This window comes from Vanacampus margaritifer, chromosome 8 (genome assembly GCF_051991255.1).
Source record: "Vanacampus margaritifer isolate UIUO_Vmar chromosome 8, RoL_Vmar_1.0, whole genome shotgun sequence".
NCBI classification, from domain to species: Eukaryota; Metazoa; Chordata; class Actinopteri; order Syngnathiformes; family Syngnathidae; genus Vanacampus; species Vanacampus margaritifer.
Genome location: NC_135439.1, coordinates 13,159,829 through 13,176,289, shown reverse-complemented (window position 1 = coordinate 13,176,289; position 16,461 = coordinate 13,159,829). Strand labels below are relative to the sequence as shown.

At 40.9% G+C, this 16,461-nt stretch overlaps 2 protein-coding genes and 1 long non-coding RNA gene across 3 annotated transcripts; 2 read left to right on the top strand and 1 right to left on the bottom strand.

Moving 5' to 3' along the window:
- The first annotated feature begins 1,148 nt into the window (after positions 1 to 1,148).
- LOC144057006 (class E basic helix-loop-helix protein 40-like) lies at positions 1,149 to 5,820 on the top strand. Its single transcript, XM_077574196.1, has 5 exons — positions 1,149 to 1,484; positions 1,568 to 1,631; positions 1,841 to 1,948; positions 2,181 to 2,304; positions 3,641 to 5,820. The coding sequence occupies exons 1-5, from the start codon at positions 1,420 to 1,422 to the stop codon at positions 4,543 to 4,545; spliced, it is 1,266 nt and encodes a 421-aa protein (XP_077430322.1). The 5' UTR covers positions 1,149 to 1,419; the 3' UTR covers positions 4,546 to 5,820.
- A 552-nt stretch (positions 5,821 to 6,372) lies between these two features.
- LOC144057060 (tubulin monoglycylase TTLL3-like) lies at positions 6,373 to 16,311 on the bottom strand. The gene is made up of 13 exons (XM_077574289.1): positions 16,083 to 16,311; positions 15,702 to 15,875; positions 15,006 to 15,103; positions 14,732 to 14,912; positions 14,490 to 14,542; positions 13,051 to 13,179; positions 12,840 to 12,954; positions 12,633 to 12,746; positions 12,417 to 12,570; positions 11,200 to 11,348; positions 10,784 to 11,027; positions 9,451 to 9,886; positions 6,373 to 8,494 (listed from the first exon to the last, which is right to left on the bottom strand). Exons 2-13 carry the CDS (start codon positions 15,706 to 15,708, stop codon positions 7,805 to 7,807), a joined length of 2,370 nt encoding a protein of 789 aa, XP_077430415.1. The 5' UTR covers positions 15,709 to 15,875; positions 16,083 to 16,311; the 3' UTR covers positions 6,373 to 7,804.
- On the top strand, positions 8,910 to 13,510 carry LOC144057061 (uncharacterized). Its single transcript, XR_013295164.1, has 3 exons — positions 8,910 to 9,903; positions 10,808 to 10,932; positions 12,766 to 13,510. It is a non-coding gene; the product is annotated as an uncharacterized LOC144057061 (long non-coding RNA).
- Positions 16,312 to 16,461: the final 150 nt, after the last annotated feature.

The following is a 16,461-nucleotide window of genomic DNA, read 5'->3' as shown; positions in this document are numbered from 1 at the left end:
GGCATTTGTGTATACAGTATGTTTGTTTATTTACTTAATTATTTTACAGTATATATCTGTTTTTATGTTGGACATACATTATGTTGTTGGGAGTATTTTGTTGTAGTATGCCATATATAATATACTGATTCTGAATGATTTATAGGCATATAATGAGCCAATTTGTCTTCATCTGATCTAGAATATAATCCACAAAACTGCACAGAACTATACTGTGATCTGTTTCTACTTCTTCTTTTAAATTTAGCAAGTCAAGTAAAACAGCTCTCAAAATGGCAGCAACGCAAACTCCAACACAATAATCCATAGCATATAGGTATAATTATACCTTTCTCTCTGTCTAATAGTGTCATTCAAAACAATGGTTTATTATCTTTGCAGAGGTTATAACTCATAGCGGCTGCCGAAGTGTTGCAAAAACGTGACAGCAATTTAGCGCGTGTTGTACAATTCCTTACCTATGACAGATCTTTTCATGTGTGTGTGCACATGCATGATCATGAAGGCCACCTGTTTAGTTTTTGTTTTGCTAGTTTTTTTTTGGCGGGGTAGGGTGTGGATAAGTGATGTCCTGGAGTGTGCTGAATGTGCTCAGCCGGCTCAGCAGGCTGCGTGTGCGCCATGAGGAGACCAACGTGACAGGCGGCACGCACCGCCTCATGACAACACAAACACACTCGTCCACGCACGGGTGCACGTGCCTGCACGGGAGCTCGGTGAGAGCTTCCATTTGATAATGAGGATAAAATAACCTGATGATGATGCGTTTTAGGGAGAAAGGGGAAGTGGGAGTTGTCAGTTTCGTCTAATTTTTTTTTATTTAAAAAAATAAAAATAAAAACAAAAACGTGATTATATTTGTTTTTTGTTTTTTTTATCTCAAGTGGGTTATTTATATGTGGCTACCATGTCCACGCTCCTCTCGTGTCCAAATCCATCTCAAAAGATGGACGTGCGGATTTGCCGCCCGCCAGCACGTTTCGTTAGTCGTGGTTCTCCCTGCCTTGTTTCCATACACTTCAGCATGGTTGTACACGGGATTGGCTTCGCTCCGCCCACTCCGCTGACGTCAACTGCCTATGCCCACTCAGGCGCCTTGTCTGGAGTGAGTGGGCGGAGCTTGCGCCGCGAAGACAGCGCTGCTTGACACGTGAGCCTCATGTGACAGAGCTGGGTCAGGCTGAGCGGACAAGCGGACAGAGTTTATTTCTCTCGTGGAAACCTCATCCCAAACTCCCTCTTGCTACGCACAAGGCGTGGAAGACCCGTCGAGACGCCTCTCAACGCTTGGGAGGGGAAAAACGTCGTCAGCTTTAAATGACAAAATTGACGAGGGTTTTTTAAGACGCAAACTAGGTGCCTAACTTTTTTTTTTTATATTTCAAATCGGGTGCATCGCATTTAAGTGCAAATAAGAACATGGAGCGAATCCCAAGCGCGCAACCTCCTCCTCTGTCCAAGGCTGATCTAGCAGACATGCACAGGTAAGTTAGAAAAAAAAAAAAAGAACTACCATGTAACTTGAATACGACAACTAAAAATGTGTATTTTAATTTTATTTCTGCAGCATGGATTTCCCTATGTACGCGTATAAACCCAGGCGGGGAATGAAAAGAGGAGAGGAAAGCAAGGTATGTTTTATTATTATTAATTTTGGAAAACAATTGTGCAATTGTGTGGCGTTAATGTGAAGGGCGTGAGAGAAACGGGTCTGGCAGCAGTCTTGTACTGTAGCACAAAATGGCTTGACCTCATTCCTGCTATGACATAACTGCTCATGAATCTTCAGGGGTGGCGGGGGGATGAACAAGCCGCTAACTTTTGTGACGTTTTCTCCTAGGAGACCTACAAACTGCCTCATAGACTCATTGAGAAAAAGAGACGCGATCGGATAAACGAATGCATCGCTCAGTTGAAAGATTTGTTGCCGGAGCACCTCAAACTTACGGTAAGTTTTTTTTTTCTTCTAATCAATATAATGCCGCTGCTTGTTAAAGGGATTCATTCTCTTAACGCGCCACCTAGTGGGCCGCCACCACCATTACATTGACTGTTCATCTCTGCATTCATTATACACATCAGACGCCACATGCTTACATGTGGATTTATCATGGGAGCATGTCATCTAATACGAATTAACTTTGTAACAATGTGCTGATAATAGTGGTGTTGTCTGGCAGACTTTGGGCCATTTGGAGAAGGCTGTGGTTTTGGAGCTCACACTCAAACATGTGAAGACGCTCAGCACTCTTTTGGAGCAGCAGCAGCAGAAGATCCTCGCCCTGCAAGGTGGCATGCATATCGGTAAGCAAGCCGCATTCATCTCCAGCATTGTTGACAAAATATTATTTCAATTGACACTCAGTCAAGAGCTACCAAGACAACAGGATTTTTTTTTAAATGATAAAATACATAAAAGTGCAAAAAAGTGTATAGCCAGCATGTAAAATGAATCCTAATCATTTTTTGTAGTAGCCGCTGAATGTGCAGAAATGTTTGGCAAAAAAAGAAGTGAAAAGCTCCAGTAAAGTGGTGTCCAAACTATGGCTTATGGGCCATTTTCAGTCCGCCTTCCATTTTTTTCACGGCCCACAGCATAAACTCAAAACATTTGACACAGCCTGCATCACAATTTGATAGAATTTATTTTTTAATAGGATAATTGCCCTAGTCATTTTTTTTTTACATTTTGCGAAAACAATATATATATATATATATATATTTTTTTTTTTAAATCAACAAATCCAATTGCCTCAATTCAACCTTTATGGATTACCATGACCTGGATGACTGAGAATCTACACAAACATAAGGAAAACAATTGTTTGCAATCACATTGGGATTTTTTTATTGACTTTGAGACAGGACGTGCTACTACGCTAGCAATATGCAAATAAACTGACAACTGATATGCTAGCAATTTAGCAACATTTCTTTTCATTGCGCTAATAAGCAAAAATGGTTTCCGCCACTTTATACTCCTAGTCACGGCCCATTTAGTAATCCTAAAAAAAATTCAAATTTTGACCGATTTTTCCTGTTTTGGTTCTCACTGTGGGGCTCAACATAATACAGGGGCGACTATTTTCTAGTAGGTCACAGGGCTGTAGACCACCCCAAAATTTGCGTTCTCACCTCGTAACAAACCACTGTGTTTTTATAGTTGTATTTAAATAGCTACAAATTAATAACAATATAACATTGCTTGTATGATTGGTTTTACCATTTTTATTCAATTTAAGATTAGTAATTCCAAAGGTGCCCTGACATCCTATTTGTCTGTATGTGGCCGTCAGAGGAAAAAGTTTGGACACCCCAATCTAGTATCTTAAATCAACAAAAGTCACATATAACACTTTATTGGGAACCATATTGCTAATTTAAATATAAATCCACGCCTCACTACAAGGCAGTGGAACCATGTGACTTCTCCCAAACCAATCAGTGCAGAAAGGTAATTGGGAAAATAGACAGCACAAATATTGTGCCGGTTTTATTTTGTACAAATGAGGTATTTCATTATTAGCAATGAAAGCTTACTTAAATTAGTGTATGAATATTTTTCTACTTTTAAACTTAAAAAAATTTTTTTTTTGCTGCTTTGGCGAACGTCTAAAATGTCATCTTGCTGTGTTTACAGAGCAACCTATTGTCAGCCAAGAGAAGTCGGAGGAAATGTTCCGCTCCGGTTTCCACATGTGCGCCAAGGAGATCCTTCAGTATCTGGCCAGCCGTGAAAGCGACGGCGACTTCGCGCCATCACACGTCATCAACCACCTTCACAAGTTAGCCGCCGACGTTCTCCAAAGTCCAAAGCGACCCCGCTCTCCCCTCAGCCCTCCGTCTGAGGAAATCCCCACATACAACCAGCACCAAACCCACAAGGAGACACCTGCCAGTTTACCCCCTAAACCTAGCGAGGGCTACGGGCGGGTGCCGGTCATCCAGCGGGCGCACGCTCCGCCAAGCGGCGAGCAGAGCGGCAGTGACACTGATACAGACAGCGGCTACGGAGGAGAGTGCGGCGCCACGCAGAGGTGTCCCGATTACTACGGCCAGGAGGGCAAGCCGATGAAGCGGAGCGCGGCCGAGAGGCAGAGCTCCAACGTCAAGCGGGAAGACGACGAGCCCCGGCACAAACGAGCCCGGGCCGAGTCGTCGGAGGATGAGATGCTCTCGGGCGGAGAATCCTCAGCCTCGTCCTCCTCCAGCGGTTACGGCAGCTACATGAGCGTCTCCCCCAACCATCCGCCTCCGCCCCCGCATCCCCTCTGCATGCCCTTCTACCTCATCCCCCCCTCTGCCGCCACCTACCTGCCTATGCTGGAGAAATGCTGGTACCAAGGCGCCATGCCCATGCTGTACTCCGGCATGGGCGGCTCCGCCACCGCCACCGCCATTCCCGGCGAGAGACCACCACAAATGGTCATGTCTCCAAGGGGAGGCTCCCCAGCTCCGGCCATATCTCAGACGCCCATGGACTCCCCGGCTCTCCTACAGGCACTAAAGCAGGTACCCCCCCTTAACTTGGAAACCAAAGACTGAGACAACATGGCCGTCGAGTTGATACATTAGGAGGGAGAACATGACTGAGCCGTCCTGTAGTAGTCCATCAAGTCATTTCTCCACTTTGCTTCTCATCGGCGAATTCATGAGAGGGGGGTGGCGAAATGGTCCACATGTGTGGATGATGAAAATGGTTGAATGTTAAGTTCAAATGTACGGAAGCGTGGAACTCCCAATGTAGAGTAAACATTTTTGACTGGTAAATATGTTTATATATATTAAAGTCAAAATTTACGTCAAAATACTTTGTCGAGTAATTAAAAAAAAAAAAACATAATTAATTGCGGCACCCGGAAGTTGCCGGAACCAATAGTAACTTAAACATGGAAATGTAAGTATGAAAAAAGAAGGCGCTACGGACGAGGCGCGGGCGTCGTATAGTTGAAACGTCGTAGTCAATAAATATGTTCAATTGTTTTTATGTACATTTGGACGTATTTTCAAATACGTTTAAATGTATTTGCCAGTCAGAAAATATTTCCAGTTCCATGCTTCCGTACAAATGGACCTGCCCGACACGCACCAACATGCGCGCACACTTGATTGAATGTAAAGAAAGACGTTTCAGATGCTGCTGTTCGAGTCAAAAACGCTGACAACACTGGCACGTTTCATGGAGCTTTTGTGATAGAAACCATTTTTTTTTTGTATACAAGAAAACTGTCGCACCAAATGTTAAGAATTCACCCAAAGTTTGTTGCCTATCGTTTTGTCACCCGCCACCATCATCGCTTCAAAAGTCTCGACACCGTGATGACCGTGCTGAATGCAAAGTCACTCGTTCACACTCGGTATGGATTTTAATGTAATTATTGTGGATAGACGTGTACATTTCTATTTTTGATACCTGTTTTCACGCACTCTTGTTCCGAGCTCGGAGGAAGGACGCGTACTCAGAGTGTGTAAATACTGTAGCACAGTGTTGGACCTGGTCTTGCATACTCAACATCTGTTTCTGCTCAAGTCAAACCTGGCGTTTGTTCTTGCTGTTGCCTTTTTACTTGTGAAAAGCTGAGAACTCTCAGATGTTTTATGCTCTGTAATTCATATGAATCCCAGAACGTGGCGGTGAGGGGGGGAAGTGAATGTAAACGTTTTACAAGAGGATTAGTTTTCTAATAGAGAGAGGTACTTGAGATTTTATATTTTGGGACCTACGTGAAAGATGATTGCTGTTTGTACATATTTTGTCTATAAATGTTGATATACATTATATAAGTGTATTAATAAAGTATTTTTTTTTCCTGTGGAAAATGTTTTGGACTCCTATGTTGTAAGGGCGGCATGGTGACGCAATTCTGGTGCAGCAGGCCCGGCACGTTCATGTTACAGAGGGACACTTATGTAACGTTCACAGCCCGGATCTCCTCCTGATAAACCTGTCTGTGGCTACTAATAGAAGTGCGAGAGAACACACATGCTTGGATACTGCAGCAAAGGCCTCGTGTCTTCATTGGATGGAAGCCAACACGAGTGCTAATACGCAAAACAAAATAAAGACTTTTTTTTTTATTTTTACATTTGATACATAACATATTCAGCTCTTTCCCAACACTTTATTTCTATAAATCTCTTAACATTCCTAGAAAATCACAATGCCCCATCAGTTTTGAGCTATATTTGAACAGGTCCGTGGGATACTAATGTGGTCCTTTGTGACTAGATTTAACTAGTAGAATTTTGCAATGTAAAATGTGTACAATTGCAGTTTTGCCTCACTAGTAACGTAGGCATTCTACTAGTGTGCGGGGGGTCTAGACTATTATTATAGCACCCTAGTCATTCTACTAGTGTATTGGTTCTCAACCTTGGTCCTTGAGTGCCCCTATCCAGTCTGTTTCCCATGTCTCCCATAGCCAACACAGCTGAGGGTCGTTATCAAGCTTCATGCAGAGCTTGCTAATTAGCTGATTGTTTGAAACACCTGTGGGAGACATGGAAAACGGGCTAGATAGGGGTACTTTTGAGAAGTTGAGAACCACTGTACTAGTGTAATTGACCTTGTACTACTATGCTTTATGTCCTCACGCGGAGGACACTTTAGCAAACTAGTAGAATGACTATGAGGCGCACTAGTAGAAATACAGTTCATGCTACTAGAGAGGCAACACTGTGCATTAGTAGCACTATTTACTAATTTTTTACAATGTCACTAGTAGTACGAATTGCACAGTTGTCAACTAGTGCAGTTTTTTTCTTCCTGGAAGCCAGTAAAATATTACTACTTAGCCATTTCACTAGTGCAAAGAATTGTGTTACTAGTGAGAATAAAGAGCGTACTACATGGACAATTAGCGCACTAGTACTGAATAAATGCTCAAATGGCTTTCAAAACTGCAGGTCACTAACCCCCACAGCTCAAAACATGATACTTCGTGTTCTTTGCCAGGGATTAAAAGTATTTGTAGTAGTACTAGTAGAACTACTGTACGTTACTAGTGAGGCAAATCTGTGCACGGTTACTACTTGTCGGCTAGTGCAGTTTGCCTACTAGTGCAATTTGTATTTTAACTAGAGCGTTCCTTAAGGATAAATTATGCTTGTAGTGCTCTAGGATAAGGAATTAATTTTGTTTGCCACAGTGCAGCCTACGTCAGCATTTTTCTGCAAAGTGAGGGGGATTTCCCATCATCCTCTCAGAACAGAGGTTGCTTTCTTTCCTGCTGTCATGGGACATCATTTTCATGCTGATTTCAATTGCGCCTAATTAGATTTTTGATACATTTGCTGCCATGACGAGAGGCGTAGTACGCCCCGTGGTCAATGGAATTTTAAGTTAATTTTAGATTGTATTTTTAAATGCTCCTCAGTAATTGTAATATTGACATTTTTTAAGACTTTTTTTTAAAATTATTATATATATATATACATATATATAGGGTTCTTCAAGCTATATTGTGCATGCCTGTCAGTTACGTTCAGTTCACATGACAACAATTTTGTAACTATTCGATAAGGTTACGCTGCCATCTTGTGTAATTTTCTGTCCTGTGTTAAAAACATTTTTCTGAGACTGTAGCGCTCCCCGGTGGAGAAAACACAGAACTGCACAGTTTGAACTCCATTTATATGAAATTGTGTCAATCAAAACTGAGCATTCTTATCTTTGTAAAGTCACACGTCTTTTAATGGAACCTATTAGATAGTGATTGTGTGGCAAATACAAGTGGCCTGTGTATTTAATGGTGTCATATGTTGAATTTTTAAAAATCTAATTTAAGGGGGGTAATGCGCATTGTCATTTATATGTGCACATATTTTGCATGTAACGCTGCTTGTGGAGTCTATAACTCGACTCAATAAGAAATGTCTCTATAGAAGGTTTTGGATAGCCCATCAGCATATTCGGCTGCATGCTTGTGAGCCGCAGCAAGGGGAGGTGATCCCGAGTGAAAGATGAGGCCCATATTGAGGGCCGGTAACGAGGCTTGGAAAAGTTCCCGGGAAGGAAGGACCTCCACAGGTGCGCCCCATGGCTCGATTTAATTGGTGATTTACATACATTTGAAACATTGCAAGGCCGGGTGCTGCGGGAAAAGGCGCCGCTCCGTCGGGGAAGTGGAGTTCCGCTGCCACCACAACTTGCACCCAAACTTTGGGATCTTCTCCCGGCTTCAGCGTGCTCCTCCACCGCTTGTTCTTCTGTCACCAAACCGGCATTGTCAACCATTGCGCCTTCCTGCTGTCCGTTCCTCGAAGAAGGTGTCTGCTGCGAAGACGTCTCCTCTTGTGGCTTCTCGCATGACTTCACTAGACGTTTACCCATCGTTTCACTATCCTCGGAAGAAGCGTGGAATCGTGCCGATTGGGTCAGCCGAGACCTAGTAGAGCTAACCCTGGGTCTGCGCTTTGTAGATTTCGGTTTCTTGATGTGATTTCCTTCCACTATCAGTTTCACTCCAGTAAACTGCGGGGGTTCAATTGCAGGCTGACAGGGTGAGAAATCAAAACACAAAGACATGCACACAAGGTCTGGTCAGTGAGCAAAATATGAGTTACATTTATGCTGATTTTATATCCAGGACATTTACTCGCAAAAAGTTAAGGATGTTCACGCTTTAGTGTCAAATTTTAGGATGAACCTAAAATGAAACCTTTACAAGTGAACTTAATTTGACCTTGCAGCTGAGAAGTACTTCAGTAGTTTTTGTACAACTCACTTTTGGAGGTGAACGGTAAAAATTCACATCAGGAGTTTGGTCTGTACACATTTTTAAAGAAAAATCGATTTCTATGCCTTTCTGTGACTGTTCTAGTCCCCTAATTGAACCGGGAAATGAATTGAAATGAAGGACTACATTTCCCATGATTCTTAGATGCGAAAGCAGGAAGTAGTTCTAGGTCCGTTCAACGCCTGCTACGTAAGTCCATGCTGCTAACAATTAGATGAGAATGAGAACGCGAGAAGTGAATTTGGAAGTAAAGAATTTAACAGTTCAATTCCATTTCAATGGGTTTATCTTATGAATCACTATGGCAAACGTATGATTGGCATACACATGGCAAAAAAAACGGGGCCTGCGTAATAAAAAACAAGACTGTCTCGGTTATTTGGGACGTCTGGTCACCCTAAATTAAACCAATCCAGAAAGTAAAAATAAAAACCCTGCCACAGTTTGGCTTTAGCCTCAGGTGCTTCTACTCAACCGGCAGGTAAATGAGATTCTCGGGAGCCGGTAGAGTGACACCTCAATGCCCCAAAGTAGAATGACCTGGATGAATGAGAATAGTCACATGCAGTTGGACATTCAAAGGTTTAGAGATTCTAATTTAGTTCACCTGTAAATGTAGAAAATGTTCCGGTTTATCGTAAAACTTCACCCAAATATGTACAATTACACCGAAAACTGGGCACCTTTGAAAAGGCAGGACAACTTAAGTCACCTGTTTGTAGATCAACTGGAAGCCTCCCGTGTTAGCGTTGGAGTTGTTTCGCCTGTCCAGCACCACCCTCAGTGCGTCCATCTGTACGGCGGGGCAGAGGCGAGCTGCGACAACGCTGGTGCAGGCCATCGTGGGATTGACGTTGACTTCGAGAAGCCAAGGCCTCAGATCATTTCCCAACATGAAATCGGCACCATATAACTCAAAGGTTGCCTTTCGGTGTTCCACCTTGTCCTGCGCTGTCTGCAAGACATGGATCACAGCTTGCTGCATACCCGGGACCACCACGGTGTCCCACTGTGCCTCGCGGCCCTGCTGCTGCAGAAAAGCCTTGAAGTCGGAGCTGGACCACATGTTGTCCCTGGGCACGCCTGGGTGGCGCTCATTTGATGGCTGGAAGTGCTTCTGGATGGCGTTGTTGCAAAGATGGACCGAGCTGAGAAGACAATGATAGTGAGTGTTTATTTAAAATGACACCTTTGTCCTCGTTACATTGGCATATTGGAGAACAGTTTCTGTCCCCCATACATTCAATTTCAAATAATCCATGCACAAACTACAGAGCCGCGTTTCCTGGTTAGCATAAGAGCTAACACAGCTTGGCATGTTCACTGACCTCTATTTTATTTTATTTATTTATTTTTGCAATGTTTTCAGCCATATCAAAGTATGTTACTCAAATCAATGTAACCCTGTTACACAGTAAAAATAATTAAATCAGTTTTTTTTTAAATTAAGTTTGTTCTTGACCTGTTAGCATAGCAGCTAACAGCCTAGCATGTTGTCTGACTTCTATTTTTCATATTTTTATGTTTTCAGCCACAACAGAGTGTGTCATCAAACCAATGTAACTGTTACACATATTATCAGGGGGAGGGGGGGGAAGTAAACCAAGTTTTTTTAAGCTAAGATTGCTCTTGACCTGTTAGCATAGCAGCTGACACGGCAAGCATGCTGCATGTGGAGTACTGAATCTAAATTCAAATACAATTTTGCTGCTGATGGTTTATTACCCATTACCTCTCTTAAAAACCTGGAAAACAATGTAAAATAACCAGTCTGCTTTAAAAAAAAATTCTGCTGCCAAAATTGTCCCCCAATTCTGGAATGACCTTATTTACAACTCGCTGTCAGGCAGAATCCGCCATTATTTTTCAACATTATTGTTCAAGAGAGATATGTTAACATTTCCTGTAAACAGCAACCTCATGTGGGGCCTGAACAGTAGTATCGCTTAATAATTTTTATTTTTTTTTTAAAGAGACCAAATTCACACCCAGATTTTTTCCTAACAGCGATGAAATGTAAAGTCATTGTTCCTGCCTTGCCTGACCTGTCAAGTTTTCTTGTGGAGTAGGGCTGTGTGGAGAACCTCAGGTAGCACTCTTTGTAGAACCAGACGGTCAGAGGGTTCCAGTCAGTGACGAGAAACCACTGACGCACGTCGAACTTGGTTCCTTTGACCAACAGAGGCTGTTCCAGGTACTTCTGAACCACCCACTTGCTATCTTTCACCATGGCTCTGTCTGTGTCTACCAGCGCCAAAATCTGATCCAAGCGATTCATACAAACAATACCTGAATGGTGACATATAAAAACATATTTCAAACATTCAGTGGGATTACAATACCAGGACCTTGGGTATATAAATACTGTATACAGGATACATACTGTCTCGGCTGCTTTTTAATATATAATTAATTAAATAAATAAATAACAATATGGAGGAGGAGCAAAAGCCTCGCTCACCTCTTCCTCTTGACATTGCGCCTGGTTTGATAATCCAGATGTTATTGACTCCATCGATGTCCAACTGAGGACAAAATTCCTTCAATTGGACCAACATGTCCTGGCAGCGGTCCACAAAATCAGCACTACCTCTGATCGATGCACCTTTGCTACACACAATTTAATGATAAATATCAGAATGATACAAACTTATTGTAACACGCTATACGTTCACCTGCTACAACAACCTCTTACACAATCATCTAATAATTAGTGGAACCTATTTATTAGTCTGGTTGCAGTTGATTGTGTTGTACATATGAAGTGTTCACATTCGACTACTAGTTGCCTTCTTCATCAATAAACGAGCTGCTAATCACACTTTGGCTTATGTCAGCCAGCTTGTGACATCACTGGCTCGGCGCAGGGCCGTAAGCTAGTCATTTGGGGCCCAAGGTAAACACAATTAAAGAATATTTGTCTTATTTGTAGTTAGGTGTTTTAAGCTCGTTACATGAACCTACTGTATTATGTTGCATTCGAAAACGCTAGCTGCTCAATTGAAGTTCACAAAGGCTGTTAATTGTTTGTTTTTTTACTTAATGCTTTAGTTTTTGATAGAAGAAATACTAATGTTAAGCCTAAATGTATAGTGTCATTAGCTGGTATCGGTAGTCTCCCTGGGTACTCGCCCATCCCTAATAATTAACTCATTCACTGCCATTGACGGCTATAGACGTCATAAATTCATTTGAACTATTTCTATTAGTTTAACATTTTTTTCCACTTTTGTTAACAAGAGTATGAAAATCTCGATTTTTTTTAAATTGTACATTTAGAACAGATATAAAATTTGTGATTAATCGTGAGTTAACTAGTGAAGTCATGCGATTAATTACGATAAAAAAATTTAATGTCAACTTAAATTTTTTATAATCTTTTCTTTTTTTTTATCGCGTCAGGCGATTAATTTTTGAAATTGTAATTAATTGCATGACTTCAATAGTTAACTCACGATTAATCACAAATTTTATATCTGTTCTAAATGTACAATAAAAAAGTTTTTCTAGGTTTTCATACTCTTGTTAACAAAAGTGGAGAAAAAAAACGTTCAATAGAAATAGTTCAAATGAATTTTTGACGTCTATAGCCGTCGATGGCAGTGAATGAGTTAAGCATATTGGAAAAGAGGAATAAATGTGGTGAACCCATAAAGCTGTTATTAAAAATGCACTTACTGCACAACTGAGTAATACTTTTGCATAAAGTGATTCCATTGATTTTCCTCCACAAACGGCAACGTTTTCACAGTCACATCAATGTCGCTGTGCGCTAAAACACTCAGATACTCCTGACACCTCTGCAAGGCCGTATTGATCACTCCTGCACTGACTGTGGGGACAAACAACATCTGTTCTGCATGTCAAATATTCACATTCAGCCACACTCTTTACCCGGAGAGATGACACTTTCCGCTTTCCCCTCATCTTGCGTTGCCTCTTTTGCCTTCACGCTCGTCTCCACCACATGCTTCAACAAACTGCTGCACGCTGTCCTTCTGAAGTCCTCTTTTTTTTTTCCACACAGAACAAGAGCACGAAAAAATGTTGAAAGGTGAAATCGGGTTGCGCCAGACAGTGTGGCAGCAATGTGGAGCAGACCGATAAATGCAGCTCTCTCATCCTCAGCCCCGAGCCTGTAACATCTCGGGAAGAAGGTGTCAGGGTCTGCGGCGTCGTACCACTGAAGGTTACGCAGGTTCACACAGAGACCCACCTCAAACGACAACACAAAATACTGTCACTGGCACGCCTTGACAAAAACGTATGCATCGCACACGTCTTCAAGCGTTTTAATAATTAAAGGGGAGACCTTGGTAGTAAAGTTTCCGGTATTCGCATAGTGATTGGTTATTTGGTCCTGTCGAAAGGAGCGACAGTGGGAGGCATCGTAAAGTGAGCTCCAGTAAAAAAAGATCCTTTCGTTTCGAACCAGGCGAGACTGAAAACAGAAAAAAGAATAAACCTTCCCCCCTAGGAGAGTCATACAGAACTCAGACAGGTACAGTTGGATAAAAACATTTTTTGTAAAGTTTACTGCTTCCATGTGCACAGGTGTCAAACTCAGGTCCGAGGGTGAGATTTGGCCCGACACATCATTTTTAGCAAATCCCTTACTAAAATCTAACAAAATTTCAAATCGTCATATGTAATAAATACAAACCTTCAGATATTGAAGCATTTTTTTGTTACAACCCCCTTTATAGTAACCTGAACAACAATTATCCACGACTTCTCATTTTAAAACGTGTTGTGCGTTTGTAATGACATGATGAGGCAATTAAACATTTATATGTATTTACATAAGTCATAACTTCGGCCCGCATCAAAAAACATTTTTTTTTTTTAAGTGTGATATCTAATATAATTTTTTAAAACTTTTTGAAACAATAACAAAAAAGTACACTATCTTGTAGGGATGTTCGATACCACTTTTTTTCAGACCGATTCCAGTACAAATACTGAACTCTTAAGTAGTCACCGATATCAATACCAATACTACTAGGTACTTCTGATACATAAAATTTCCCTGAAAAAAAAACAATGAAAGATCATTTTAAAGAAAGACCTATTCATCTCAATATAACATTTTCCTTTCTATTCTTCTCATTTCTGATTCCTACTTCCTTATCGTAAAATGGCCACAAGAGGATGACCAGCACTGGTATCCGCCGCCGTCGCGGGTACCGATACATTGAAATAAGGCTGTGTATCGGCCCGATACCATACCTGGTATCAGGACTCGCCTATCCCAAATATCTTGTAACATTAAGAAACATACCTTTTATAAATAACATTTAAAAAAAAAACTGTAATAGCTAGTCATTTTTTAAAAATCTTTAAATAAAGTACATCCATTAAAAAAAATTATGTTATAATTTGTAATATTCAACTTTTCGATCTATTAAATATAGTTTCTTATCAGAAAATAGTGTTCTATTCTGTAACAGTTAACATTAAAATTTTGGTGGTAACCCTGTAACGTGGCCTGTGTTGAATTTCTTTATGTGATGGGTTTATTTAAAAAATATTAAATTAAATACATTAAATAAATTAATTAATTAAATAATTAAATTAAATAAAAAAAGGTACAAGTGACTACTGTCAATGGCCTCTAAACCGGACTTGGGCCAGCCCTAATTTAGATCAAAGAAGTAGTAAGATAAAAGATGCAAGAGGTAGCACTAGTTCAATGATATTAGCACACTTACTACATACATGTGCACTACATGTATGTGAATGTGCTCTTACCATGAAGTTATACATGTTGCCAATGTCACCTTCCTCGCCATGATCACCTCTCTCTGAAAATGGATCAGGAAAGAGATGAATTATTAGTGTAAAATTTAATATAAGTGTTGTGAGACCCTGTGAAGGATAAACAGTATAGGGGGGGGGAGAAATGCCTGGATTGGTTTTGCATGTAGATTGAAAATGAGTTAAAACATTAACTTGTGTATTTTTTTTTTCATGGAATAAGTCATTAAACTGACCTTTTGACTCCTCACTATGATATGCTCCAGTGCTATCATCATCTTCATCCTTGTCCTTATCACTCTGGCGGGGTGACAATCCATAGCATGTGTTGGTCAAATAACGTTCCACCCACCCTCTGGCCCGTAAGCCGGCACGGATCACAGGATAGTGCCCCTGCATTGAAAACACTTTCTGCGCCTGAAAGCAACACAAGTAAAGTAGTGGTTAATATACAGTGACGTTTGCACACAGGCCGTACTGTGGATCTGTTTATTTTGACTTTCTAATGACCTTGACGGCTTTCTCAACCAGAGCTTTAGCTGCTTTCATCTTCTCCAGCTTGGTAGATGGAAGGCTACAAAGTGCCTTAACCTCTACTTGTGCCATTTCTGGAACAAAAGGTGCAGTTGGTGTTTTAGTATTGGGCCTGATTTATGAAAGATTTACATGGGCACAAAATTGATTGCTTACTGATCTGCTAACCGAGCACAACCAGGTTTGTACTTGCTAACTGTGCAAAATTGCAGCACAATTAATTTTCCATGTTCTGGGATGAGTATATGTCAATAGACAATTTTAGCACGTAATGTGATTTATCAAACCTGAGTTGATTTGGGATGACTGATTTTGCATATTGGACATGCCTGAAAGTGCAGGAAAATGAGAGAAGAAGCAGGGAGAACTTTTCTGCTTGTGTACACATTTAGAAAATGTCACAAATTATCATGATTAATTGTTTTGTTAAGCAATGCCGTTTCGCATCTTATTATGACTACGGGCTGACTTGGAATCCCTTCAGCAAAAAAAAAAAAAAACCCAAACAAACAAAAAATTTTAATCGCTAGTCAGTGTTACAAGATGCTAGCAAACCATTACATGATGATGATGATGATGGTGATGATGATGATATATAAATAGATGAATCCGCGAGTAATAATTATGCAATTATGCATAGCCATCGGTGAAAACATGCTCGGTCACTCTTACCTGACATTATTCAGGATTTCTCTGCTCAAAACTGCAGTGTTGCCTTTTTGGGTCCCCAAATCTGCTTTTAAAAATGGGGACAAACTGCAAGCATGTTGTTGTGATGTTTACATTTGTGACAAGTATACAGTACATTCAAGACAATCACAGAGGCGCTGTGTAGTGGAGTTTGTTCTGTAAGAAACGGGATACAGCAGGAGCCCATTTATCACTAAAAGCACAAGTATACATAATTATTTTAAACACAGGTACCCTTTCTAGAGCATAAAAGGTACAACATATACTACATATACACTAGCACAACTATCGGCAATCACACACCGTATCAAGTTAGTGTAGTTTTAAGGAGAAAGCCAAGGGGGATAAGAAACAATTTGTTACGCAATTAGCTGGACTGGACCATGTGTCTTCGGATCGAAGATGTCCCCTGGCGGTGAGACCTGCGCGACACATCTTCGAACTTGACACCTGCTCAGTTGGTCACCTTCTGATTCAATGTCGGCTCATCATGTGTGACAACAAATCCTGTCTGATCGTCTTAACAACGCACAGGACGTATTCAAACCAAATCGTCACTGTCAAACGTATGCGCTGCATGTGATGTCCTGCTTTGTGTAATTCCCAATCTTTACGCATGGGGGCAGTGTTCGCATTCCTCGTACTTTATTTTGTGGACTGTTAACTGTACTAGATAGTTAGATATATAGATTTAATGGTTAAATAGTTAATAGTTTGAATCATTGTAACAATAATCATGTGA